Source organism: Camelus bactrianus, chromosome 1 (assembly GCF_048773025.1).
Source record: "Camelus bactrianus isolate YW-2024 breed Bactrian camel chromosome 1, ASM4877302v1, whole genome shotgun sequence".
Classification (NCBI taxonomy): domain Eukaryota; kingdom Metazoa; phylum Chordata; class Mammalia; order Artiodactyla; family Camelidae; genus Camelus; species Camelus bactrianus.
Genome location: NC_133539.1, coordinates 84,531,230 through 84,544,340, shown reverse-complemented (window position 1 = coordinate 84,544,340; position 13,111 = coordinate 84,531,230). Strand labels below are relative to the sequence as shown.

At 36.9% G+C, this 13,111-nt stretch overlaps 1 protein-coding gene across 1 annotated transcript in view; it reads right to left on the bottom strand.

Moving 5' to 3' along the window:
* The window catches only part of ZBBX (zinc finger B-box domain containing), a 103,449-nt gene that overhangs the window by 30,583 nt on the left and 59,755 nt on the right, over positions 1 to 13,111 (bottom strand). Inside the window, exons 10-13 of the mRNA XM_010952070.3 lie at positions 5,999 to 6,119; positions 2,407 to 2,516; positions 1,954 to 2,054; positions 737 to 816 (exon numbers count right to left, since the gene is read on the bottom strand). Coding sequence (XP_010950372.2) covers positions 737 to 816; positions 1,954 to 2,054; positions 2,407 to 2,516; positions 5,999 to 6,119 — 412 coding nt within the window. The remainder of the gene's footprint in view (positions 1 to 736; positions 817 to 1,953; positions 2,055 to 2,406; positions 2,517 to 5,998; positions 6,120 to 13,111) is intronic.

The window sequence follows — 13,111 nt, the reverse complement described above, 5'->3', positions numbered from 1 at the left end:
TTATGCCCACTGCTGTTCCAAAATGTTGACAGGGGCCTAAGTTGATCTGAACATATAAACAAAGAGTCGGTGTAGGGGCTACTTAAGAGGACTTCATTCTGCTCTTTACCCAGCTTAATACTTGGCAGTCACGACACCTGAAATCCCAGCTAAAGCTTCAACAGCAAAGAGGGCTTGGAGTAATTTTTAACATTACTAACGGATACAGCTATATATTATTATTCATTTGGAAATAACAAAATTCTAAAAAAAAAAAAAGTTACAAAGTGAACCATTATAATTCATTTATTTGATTTATCACACAGTAAAATCTACCTGGGAAGTAATCTATAGTTTGGGAGCTCTTTTTGTCTCTCAACCTAACCGTTAATATACCTATTTTTATTTAGGGCTCATAACAAACTGAAGTAAGGAAAATTCAAAAATTATCTTTGGAGAAAATGAGAAAGTTCATATGAAATATATCAGCCTTGGTCAGCCATTTCAAATAATAACAATTCCTAAATTCAGAAGCATCTATTAAATAATCCAGATACTAGGTAGAGCATAAACATACCATTATAGGTAATTTTGTAATTATTGATTATTGATCCATATTAGCAATATTGTACCCAAATTTAAACACATCTTAAGTAAAATATAGTCTAACATTAAAGTCACTTGTTTTTTATGTCATGAATTTCTCATGAGATAGTTGATTTTTTGTGAGTTTTTAATAAGCATCGAAAGATCTTACCTTTGTTGACTGTCTGCATCTGCTAACTCAACTTTATAAGGCACGGAGTTTCCTGAGTCTTCAAATTCCTCTTCATAAGTCTTATTAAATGCATGTTGTATAATATTAGTATGTTCAATACATTTATTATACACTAACCAGTTAACATGTGTGTACTAGACATTTTCTTCTTACAAGGAATGTCATGAGCTCTCTGACTATGTGCCACAGAACATTCGACATCTGGTGGTGTCAGTTCACTTTATCACTACTATCACACCCAGAACCAAAACTTGCAGCTTATGTTTTATCATGCAACGAATAAGTGCCAAGTAGATTAGTGACTAAGGTGTTTTTAATTCTTTGGCCGGCATGCCATAAACTTACTCCTTGCATCCACAATTTAATGAAGAGCACACATAAATATATACACATACATATATATATGCATTGTGTATGTGTTTATTTGTTCAATCTTAAATTTATACAGAGGAGAAACAAAAATGTTGCTAAGCATACACACACACATATACACATACACACAGAGCAGAAGCTATTAATCAAAAGAAGAAAGTAGTACATAAAAAGGTACTTCCTCCATTCTAGTCTTTCTCTGTGATAACCACAGGAAGCACAATGTGGAGGTGGAGCATCCAGCTACTAGAGGACCAGAAAGTCAGAAATGGACTGAGTTTGACACAACTTAACTCTTCAGCCTGAAGCTCTAGCCCTGACTGGCTCTAGCTCCAGCTGATTCTACTTGGTGTCTGCTGGAGGTTTATATTCAAGTTATTACTGTACTAAATCCCTTACATCTTAATACTGTTTTTCCTTTAAATAGAAAATAATGTGAAATGACACTCAACAAACTCAATGTATACAAATTATATTAAAAAGATACCATATAATGAGACTAATCTTTGTTAAAATGCCTGACAACATACAGAACTAAATGAAACAAATGCTAAACCACATTTCTACAAGTTAAAAGAGTGAAATGTCTTCTCATCTCCCATATTATGACACAATATCAATTCAGCTCACAAATTTACTGTCTACATTAAAATTATAGTCTGCTTTATTCCTTTCGGCATGTTTAAATTCAAACACTTGTAAATTTAAACTATTAAATTATGTGGTATTATGAAAGAAATCTTGTTGAAAATAATATGTACTTGTAACTGCATATTATGAATTTCCTGTTTGTTAAGTAATATGAGTGGTCATTACGCACTTACATCATCCAGTTCGACTATTTTTAGAGATGGTTCAGGTCTCTCTATGTTTAATTCTTCTACTGGCAGAAAAAGAGCTGGGGGTTGTATTTTGAGCTCCTCAACTAGAAAATAAGATTAAAAGTCATCTCATCAAAGAATATTCTTTACCTGATAATTCATCTTCTAATAACACAGGCAACCATAGAAGAAGAATATTCTCCAAAGGTATAAATACTGTCAATTTTAATTTTCCCAGCTCAGGTAAACTACACATTTACTTAACGTTCTATTTTTAAATGAAACTATTTAAACTGAGGCTAAGTAAACCTAGAGGGTGGGGAGAAGAGTGTGCATGATTCTGATCTGGAGATGAAGTGTGCACAGTGCAGTTGAGAATGATAGTCAAGAAAACCAAGAGCAGCTACTGATTGATGCTCAGTGAATTTGAAAATATCTAATCAAGGCTGAACTAACCATCACTATCTTCATCATTTTCATTCTGAGAACACTGTGCCTCACTCGTGGTTTTATCCTGAGGTTTGAATGTATCCGGTAGCATGTTTTGAAGTTGCTCCTGTGGAGTTCTACAAAACAAGAAAGAAGCAATTAAAAGCCTACAGTGCATTACCTAAAACTTCCCCAGACAAGATCTTGATTTATTTCACAGAAGAGTGTGTCTACAAAATTAACGATGAAACCGTAGCTGTGCCTCTAATTCACAGAAGAAAAGTACAATTGTATAACAGCATCTTAACCTACTAAAAGCATTTTGTAAGTCAAATTGATATCACACAAGATTTTTAACTTCACTCATATCCTACTGTTTCAAAGTTTAGGATAAAAATCAAAGTTATGACAGAATTTAATGCTCTTGCAAAATATACATGGAGTCCGTGAAACATATCTCACTGTTTAAAAAGCTAATTTACAAATGTTTGCTGTATCTCACCGTCTTGGCATTATGCTGAAGAATTCTAAGAGAATTGAAGACATTTTTCTAAACCTCCACTAAGCCAGTAGGGCAACAAAATAGTCTCCCATGAAATGAACGTGAGGTATTCTGGCTGTGGCATCTATGACCCAACTAACAATGAGGTCTGATGTGGACCATCTCACATACAAGGCAATGAAGTACAGGAATTCTTAGAGGTCATGTGCGTTTGGTTCCAGAGGACATCTCAAATTATGGGGAAGAGGGTCACTTTTGAACTAAGAATGTAAGTAGCTGCACAGCCCTTCAAGATTATGCCTGCTCATGAAGTCCCCACATAAGTCAGGGCCTTCTTAACAATATTAGCAGTAACATCAATATAAAACTTAAAATGTACCAGGCTCTGTTCTAACCGATTTGGGTACTGAATCTTAATAGGAATATTAAACAGGCACTAATATTATCTTAAATTGGTGAGAAAAACTGAAGCACAAAGAGGTAAACCAATTTGTTCAAAGTTATTCAAGTAGTAAATACAGCAAAGAGAATTTGAACCCAAGCAGTTCGCCTCCCCAAGCCCATATTCTTAATCATTACCCTATATCACCTCTCTCCCAACTTGCAAAGGCCCTAAACATTTAATAATCTTCTGGCAAACTATAACTATGTGCATTTTCCCAATATATGCAATGTATATATCAGAACACTCCAAAATATTTATATATTATTCAGCTTTGAATAGCATGTCATCTTACATCCATAATTTAATCAAGTGATGGAAAATATTAAAGAGTAAAGGCCAAAGACAAACTGGCATCGGGCCACCAGAAACCTCTTTCCAGTTTGACGTGTACTAAAAATTCAATCGGAAGGGATAAATTAGGAGCATAAGATTTCCAGATACTAACTACTATATATAAAATGATAAACAAGTTTCTTCTGTATAGCACAGGGAACTATATTCAATGTCTTGTGGTAATATATAATGAAAAAGAATATGAAAATGAATATATGTATGACTGAAACGTTACACTATACACCAGAAATCGTAAAAAAAAAAAAAAAAGTAAGCATTAAATGTATCTGTCGTGAACATAGCCATATCTAAGAGCCTAGAATTTACCTTGCACATCACAGGAATTCAAAAAATATTTCTTAAATAAATTTATGATGTACACATTCAAAAAATTCAATCACAAGTACACAGAAATGTACTAATATCCAGATATTTCTTCTTCATTAAGTGAAGACTTTCCTAATTTTCGGAGGAAAGCCCTGAACCAAAGACTTGTAGAGTCTAGATACTAGAGTATTAGAGTTGAAGGGAGCCTACAGATTATTTATTCCAAACTGAATATTTTGCATGAATCAAGAGAATTTAAGTGATTTGCCTATGAACAACTAGTTAGTCAACAAACTAAATCTACATTCTCGATATTGGGACCCTGGCACCACTGCTTTGTTAAAAGATCATGCCACATAAATAAAGGATGAAATACATTTTAGAATAGGATCACCTCACCAGAGTTTCCTCTTTTAAAATTTAAACAAGTATTTATTGAGCACTGATCAATTCATCGGGGAAAACCAGATTGACCAAGTAATTCTTGCGATGACTGGTAAATTTATTCTGTGAATCGGTATTAGGCTGCTAGCATCAGAATCACCAAGGAAGATCTTTTTAAACGCACAACCTCATATTAAGATCACTATCAAAATCTATCAGCACTTATGTATTGGCAGGTAAAATACAAAAAAGTTACTATCCAAATCGGAAAAGAAATACAAAAACAACATGCAATAGAACATGTATTTATAAGCCTGTTGAGCTTTTCATAAACAACAATTACAGGCAGAAGTGAAATCTAAACTATGATTAAGGTTATCAATATAGGAAACTTTTCTGAAGCACAGGATCAGAAATCCATCACAAATTTGTGAATTGCAAATGAATTGCTCTACAGTAGCATCTGTAATTAAGAAATAAAGCATTAACTTAAAAAGTGATTACCATTAAAAAGTAGCTGTGGAAATACGACCCTGGTGAATACATTCACTAACCAGTCTTCCTTGCTAAGGAAATTTGCCAACATTCAGTATTCAGCGAGCTCAATATTCATGTGCCCACATTAAAAGCTTCTTGGATATGTCTAAGCACAAATGATGGTGGTCACTGAATAACAAAATGGTGCTTCTTTTATTGTATAAGAAACTCCGTATGAAAGGCCTTGAAAGGCAGCTACTAAAGAAGACAAATGACCTTCGGGTTACTTTATGTACCAATTCCTAAGCTAGAAAGAGGCAACTACCAGATACACACTACTAAGTTTCACACCTGTAAGACTGTTATGGGCATCATACTTTGAAAGAGATACAGACAACTTGGATAGTAGTTACATGGGAATACCCAGGATAGTGTATGAATGAACTTAAAGCTCTGCCACATAAACCACCATGGGATACAACTACCCATCTATTAACGTCACTGCCAAAAGGAAAAAAAAAAAAAAAACCCTGAAAACACCAGGTACTGGCAAAGATGGAGAGCAGCTAGAACTCTCACACGTTGCAGGAAGAAATGCAAAACTGTGCAGTCACAGTGGAAAACAGTTTGCCAGTTTCTCGTCAAGATAAACACATAAATACCACACAACCCAGCCATCCTGGTCCAAGTATTTACCCAAGGAATTAAAAACTTACATTCAAACAAAAACCTAAATGCCAATGTTTGTAACAGGCTTAGTCATAATTGCCAAAAACTAGAAACCAGCAGGACGTTATTTAACATCGCGATGATGAAATACTGCTCTACAATAAAAAGGAAAGGACTCTGATTTACTAAAGAAGATAAATGAATCTTAATACATTTTGCTAAGTTAAGGACATGAAAGGCTACACATCATGTGATTTCATTTACATGACATTCAGAAAAAAAGCACATGTATAAAAATGCATTATATTCATAAACAGAATTAAAGTTCTTATTAGAACAGAGGGGATTTAATATTGCTTTAAAATTATTTAGGCAAATGTGAAGCACATATATAAAATTGCTACCAAAAATCATGTCACACAAGCAAGGAACATTCATAGCTTTTACATATCTTACTAATAATGGAAAAATTCTGAACATACCTTCTGTGTTTTTTAAGCCATAATTTTTCCATATAGGATAGGCTGTCTTCTTTAAATTCAATTGTAAGTGGTTCTGTCCAAATTTTCAGATTAGTTTGTACTTCACATTCTCCCAACGAGTCTATAAAAATAAACATAATATACATAATTAATGTAACCTAGTCTATAAATTACCACATCTCTCAAGATACAGAACTCATCATTTTTTTGAGGCAAATGTACCTTGATATTTATCTATATAATCAATAGTTCTAGGCTTAAATGATGCAAAAGTGTTAAATATTGGTGATTTATTATATGACTGTATAGACAGTTCCTTTCAATAATCCTTTGAAATGAAAAAAATCTTATGATTCACAAGGTTTTTAAAGGGACTAATCACTTTAAATGATAAATACAAATAGATTCATTATATATTCTATAAACACACACACATAAAGGTATGTACTATAGCCACTGACAATAATATTTACGCATTATGGGAAACAGAAAATAAATAACTCAGAATGGCACCTGGAGGAGACAACTATTCTCATGAATTTATATCTACATGGTAATTTACTTCCAGATGCTTAAGATGTTTCTGAAGTACTACTAAATTAAAATCACTACTTAGAGATATTTAAAACTGATGGAGACTTGTGGGAAAGAAAGCGGTATAAATCCAGAATTACTAGTCCCTCCACTCTCCTAGATATGACCCCTCTCTCCAAACTGACCATCACAGGAAAAAAGTGTTGGAGAAAATAGGGAAGTAGTAAAGAGGGGAAAAAAGTATTTTTATAGACTAAGGCTAGAGAATAATCCCGAGTTCGTACTGTGGGCTTTAATGAACAGCTTTCAGGAGCAGCCACGTGCCAGCAATAGAAATAAACCAAAAGAATGTAAGTCACCCGACGCCTGTCTCCCCTGAAGTGTAGAGCAGTGCTGAAGAAAGCAGCTGGAGGATGTTCTGGGAAACACCGCCGGAATGCATTACCTGGAAGAGCAGGTGTTCAGGCCAAGAGCAAGTCCTAGGGGAAAGGAGAGCCCTCCACTGCGAGGCCCCCTTTCCACGAGAAAATGAAATACTTCTCAGCAGGAAAGAAAGAAAAAAATGGGGACTCGCTTTCTTTCTGCCTAGGTCATTGAGAAGAGCCACTTGGTTTGAGAGATAACCCCCACACCTAAAAGGATGAGCAGGAGGGAGGAGATGAAGCGGCTGGCCTGCGGGCCACTCTTCCCCCATCACCAGTGGCACCGCTCCTGGAAATAAAGATGGCAGGTGGCTTGCATTAACTCGCCTGTGAATCTGTTAACAACTAGACTTCCCTGGCAAACTGATGAATGATATTTTCTAGAAAAAGGGTCTTTAGCTATGTAACGTATTTAGCAGGATAACCTTTGCTTCAAAGTGCTTATAGAAGACAAATCTAGAACACACAGATTTATGAGGCATGTCTCCCTGGAAAATGCCACATGATCTGTATCTCTTAGGTTTTGGTTTTTCTCCCTTGTTTAATGGCTCCCTGGCTACACGTTCTTTTGTGTGTGTGTGAGAATTTTTTAAACACCTTTATTGTAGTATGGTTCCTGTACAGTAAACTACACTTATTTCAAATGTACAATTTGATGGATTTTGATAGATGTATACACCAATGAAACCACTGAGAATTTCTGTGAGATGCCCCATCATTCAGATTGATGGGGTGGTGGGTATTTTCCTTAACAGACAGTGCAAAAGTCCTTAGGTAAAAATTTGCCTGAGGTGTCTGAGGAACAGCCAGGAAGCTGGTGTGGCTGAAACGGAACAAGCCAAGGGGAGAGTAGCAGGAGATGAGATCACAGAGGTAGGAACTTCAGAAGGAGAGGTATTTTTTAAATTTTATATATTTATTTTTGATGGAGGCACTGGGGATTAAACCCAGGACCTGGTGCATGCTAAGCATGCACTCTATCATTGAGCTATTTCCCTCCCTGCCAGGAACTTCAAGTTACATTGAACCTTGTACGCCACTGTGAATACTTGCCTTTCGCACCGAAGGAAGGCAGACTTTAGAGTACACTAAAATAAAGTCAAGTTAGAAATCAATAACAGAAATAATTAGAAAACTTGAAAATTCAAAGTTACTCAATGTTATTAAGTTAAATGGCCAAGAAACACAGGAAAATGTACTCCGTGTCATTTGTAATGAGACACACAAATTAAATACACAATTTTACCTCTATCAGACCAGTAAAAATTTAAATCTGACAATTAAAGTGTTGATGATAATGGAAAGCAGCCAAACCTCTGAAACACTGCAGGTGGGAGCAAGAACAGACACAAATACTTTGGTAAGTAATTCACCTGCGTCTGTATCGTTGAAGACATGCACCACCTGTGACCCACTCTTCTGCTCCCAGGAATAGACACCTAGAAATGGGTGCACACGTGCGCCAGGAGATCTGTGCAAGAATATTAAGAGCAATGGTAGGGTTTCCTGGTAGGGTTAAGGGAACAAGTAATGTTGAAGCAGTTAGAAACTCAAAATAATGGGAAGCTGTTACCAACCCTAGGCTTGAGAGGAAAAGTACGAAAAGTCATTGAAAGCGATGACTGTGGATAAAAGGTCATCTGAGTGTTGCTTTGTAATATAAGCAGAGAATGCAGTCACTGAAAAATCTCAGCACATCAAGGAGAGGGAGAGTAAATATTTATCCCTCTTTCTTCCCCAAAATGGGAATCAACCCAACAACCATCAATATTGAAACAGGTAAACAGTGGTATATTCATATAACAGAAGACTGTTCAGCAGTTTAAATGAATAAAATACAACTATGCACAACTTCAAGGGTAAATCTCAGTAAATAGTACTGAATAAATTAAACAAGTTGCAAAAGAATACATACACTAGCTTTCCACTTACATATTATTCAAATACATGCAAACTTAACTACACACTGTTGAGACATGCACATACGCAGTAAGCTGCAAGGAAATCAAAGGAATGAAAAACACAAATCCAGGCTAGTAATAATCTCTTCGAGGGAAGGGAAGAGGGAGAGAACAGGCACTTATTGTTTTGTTTTTCTCCATAAGCTATATAAATTTTACAACTGTTCTTCTGTATCTACTTAATATCTTAGGGAAAGGAAAATATTTACAAACATATACATAAAATATACACACACAAAACCAATCATATTTATGATACTCCGGGGCAAAAAAAAAATCACATATTATACCAACAAAAGTTCTCATCATAATATTTCTCCATGGCAACCACATTGTTGACTCATTTCTGTATTTAAAAACACTGTCCTCCATGGGGTTTTATGATAATACACTTTATAGCATTCCTCCTGTATCTATGTCACTCTTTGTCCTCTTTGCAGGCTTGTCTTTCCAGGTCACTAAGCGTGATTCCTCTCTAGCCTGTCGTGCTACAATCCTGCCCCTCGCTCTCTAAGGTCCAGGCACACACATCTATCTTCAGTTCATTAACACAATATGCTCTCTCCATCATGAAGCCTTTGCACAAGTTAATTTGTCTTCACTCTCCAAATCATTTTCTAGACCTCAACTCAAATCTTGGCTTTTTAGAAATCCTTCTTTTGATCATCTGTATCAGTCAGGGTCCTGACAGGAAAGACAAAACTCAAAGGGGTAATTTGAAGATGGTCAAATGAAGGGATAACTTATAATCATGTCACAGGGTTAAGGGAACAAGTGATGCTGAAACACTCAGAGACTAAAAATAGTGGGAAGCTGTTACCAACCTTAGGCCTGAGAAGACAAAGGAAGAGAACTGGTGTAAGCAGTCATTGAAAGCAGTGGCTGTGGTTGAAAGGTCACCTGAGTGGTGCTAATACACACTCCAAATCTCAGCACATCCAGAAGGAAAGAGAGAGAGTTAATACCTCTGCCTCTTTCTTCTCACCCTTCAATGTTCTGTTAGTGTCTCCAGCTGGCCAGACCCAAACAGAAGTCAGAGAACAAGGGAGCTCAGCTGACGCAGTCTCTAGAGATCAGTTCCTAGGGGCACAGAGTAGGGCAGAAATGGAAGAGGATGGACCTGGACAGACAGTCTACTCAGTTTGCATCCAAGCCTCCATTTGTCTCTGTCCGTCTGTCTGTCCGTCTGTCTGTCTCTTTCTCTGAAAACAAACAAAACAAAAAAACAAACTCATATCTGAAGCATAAGGAAAACAAAAAGTTCTACAGCCACTCTGTATCATAGGGAGACCTCAACTTGGTGATACTCCCAACTGAAACCTAAATTGAAATGTTAGATGCCAGTAGTACACTTTATATTAGGTAACAGGAAAAAGAGAGGAGAAAAACAATTACTCAACATAAAACGTAGCTGCTGTGGGTCTCCATTTTGTAGCCGGTTTTGAAGCCTACGTTGATTTGATTACCCTAGCTTCCGTCTCCCCCACCCCCCATTCTATGCTCGCCTTACTGTCTGCCAACACCTTTGACCTAGTGCGGTGACTCAGATCTCAAAGGATTCAAGACAACAGAAGCCCTCTTTTGGATTCCCACCAAAGTTGGGTTGCCACCTTTTCTTCAATGAACATTATTACTGGACACAGAAATGTTGGTAAGTTCGCCACTGAATGGCTTGCAGATGAAGTCCCTCTTTTCTTTATTGTGTGATAACAATCCAATTGTTCTCCAGTAATCGTCCTCAAACAACATGGTCAGTACAGTGACCCTGACTGACTATTCATTCAGTGACCCTGACTGACTATTCATTCAGGGCTGATGAGCCCCAAAATGGCAGTGGGTAGTCTCAGCTTCCTGTTTAATGGAAGTTCTGCTGGAATTTCATGTAATATAGAGAACCCTGTAGGAAAAGCACCCCAAACCCGTAAGACATTTCTCAGCTCGAACTCATACTGCACCTTTAGCAGGCCATTCCACAAAACTATCAAGCCAGCTGGGTAGGGCTGCACACGGCACAACGAGTGGTTTACACAGGTATTAGCCTATTCTTATACCTCTTTCGTAATAAAATGAGTGTCTTACTCTAAGACAATGTTGTGTGCGGTACCATTCTGATAAATAAAGCTTCTGCTGGCAGACACACTACAGGCAGGGAACGCAGATCCTCTTCTGAAATACGTAGCTTTTCCCATGAAGACAAATTACTGTCCTATCCATGATGGAAGGGGTCCAATATAATAATTACGTAACAGATACTCCCTGTTCACCAACTCCACTTAGCATTATGCCACCAATCTAATGGGCAAGCATTATCTTCTGTGCACTATCAAAACAATCAAGGTCCTTTGGGGCTTCATAATGCTAGAAAGCTGGAGAGTTAATGTAGGTCTGGAGTGAGGCTGCGAAGGTATACTATTATCTCTGTCATATGATATCAAACTATTTCTGATTATAACTTACTGATAGAAATAGAAAAGAATACATTTGCTCTATCAAGGAGCAGCAAACTATAGCCCTTGGGCCAAATCTGGCCCACTAATTGTTTTTATGTGGCCTTCAAGTTAAGAGTGGTTTCTACATATTTTAATGGTTGGAAAAAATCAAAAGAAGGATAACATATTGTGACATGTGACAATGATATAAAATTCAAATTTATGCCCACAAACAAGGTTAAATGGGAAAACGGCCACACTCATTTGTTTGAATTTTATCTATGAGTGCTTTCATGATACAATGGCAAAGTTGAGCACTTTTCAATTGCCCTCAAAGCCTAAAATATTTACTGTCACTTTACAGAAAAATCACCCCCTGTGCTAGACCAATGGCTGTCTCCCTCTCCCTGCCACAGAGAATGTGTTAGTTTTCTCCAGCAAAGACCCTACATCCAGAAAGGCGACCGTGATCTGTATCGTCATCATCTGATCGTTTACTCTAACTTGAGGTCATTCTCCAAGATCACTGGCTTTTACACCAAATAGGTCAGTTAAATGGAGATATAATAATAAGCAACATTCCTGCATCTTTCAAGTTTCTGATGCTGGCACTAATTTCTAAAATCTCCAGAAATGTGGTATTGCTTCAGGGATGGTATTTTAGCGTGGATGCTGGCAAGGGAGAGAGACAGTTCTAGGGTCTTCTATTTATTTACTACCATAACGACCTTCATGCCACAGGTCAGACTACCAACATTGGGATTCTGCCTGTTACTAAGTATATCCATTCCCAATATATATTCAGGACTGAGGAAAAACCACGTAATAGTCCCACAGTTCCAATGCACTATGAGACAGAGTAAAGACAAGACTCCACCTATTTCTTCATCTCCATAAATCCCTAAGACTGACTGGCAGACTATGGTGGTACTTTGGGTCTTCAGGGATAAGTGTAGGTTCAGACCCATAATCTAATAACCCCTATGAACGTCTGGGTATTGCCTTTCCTCATTGCATGTTTATCCTGGTAAATAACCAGTTCTGCAGTTAAGGCTTAGAGGACGATTCATAGTGTACTCTTGTAGCCAAACTACAAAATCCTGCAAAAGAATCCAATCTTTATCTCTATTAAAAGGCTCCAGATCTGTGAACTGGCTTAGTGCTGGGAACTTTATTAAAACTCTGCATCCCCTGTATGGTGGCTCAGGCTGAGTCTCTGTCCATCAGGTAGAAATTTTCTACTCAGATAGGAAAAACAGGAGATTGTACAACCTCTTCATTCTTATGTACTCCAGTTAATATCACAGGTTTCTGTGAATAGAAACATCCTGATTACTTGTCTTCCCTGCCTCTTATTTTGGTAATTTTTTTTACTATGACTTTGATCACTACATGCCAACATCTGGCCTCTACCATTCCACAGTGCCATGAATTTCTGTGGAATCAGGCAGTTAATTCCATTTAAGCATCTCCAGCCACAATCATCTTTAGCCTATGGGGGAAAGCTACAACACATCATTTCTTCTGTTATTTTTAAGTACTGTGTCTTCAAAGTGAACAATCAAAAGGGCATTTCTATAGAAGACTTAGTCCTTTTCAGAGTAGAAAAGTAAAGTAATACATCAAAATATGATAGCACAAACAAAAGAGCACATAAAATAACACAGTCAATGATAATTATACTGTGATACATACTAAAAAGGGTATGCAAATAAGTCTTGAAAATACTAACAAAATTGATGTATCATGAACAAATGTAGGAAAAAT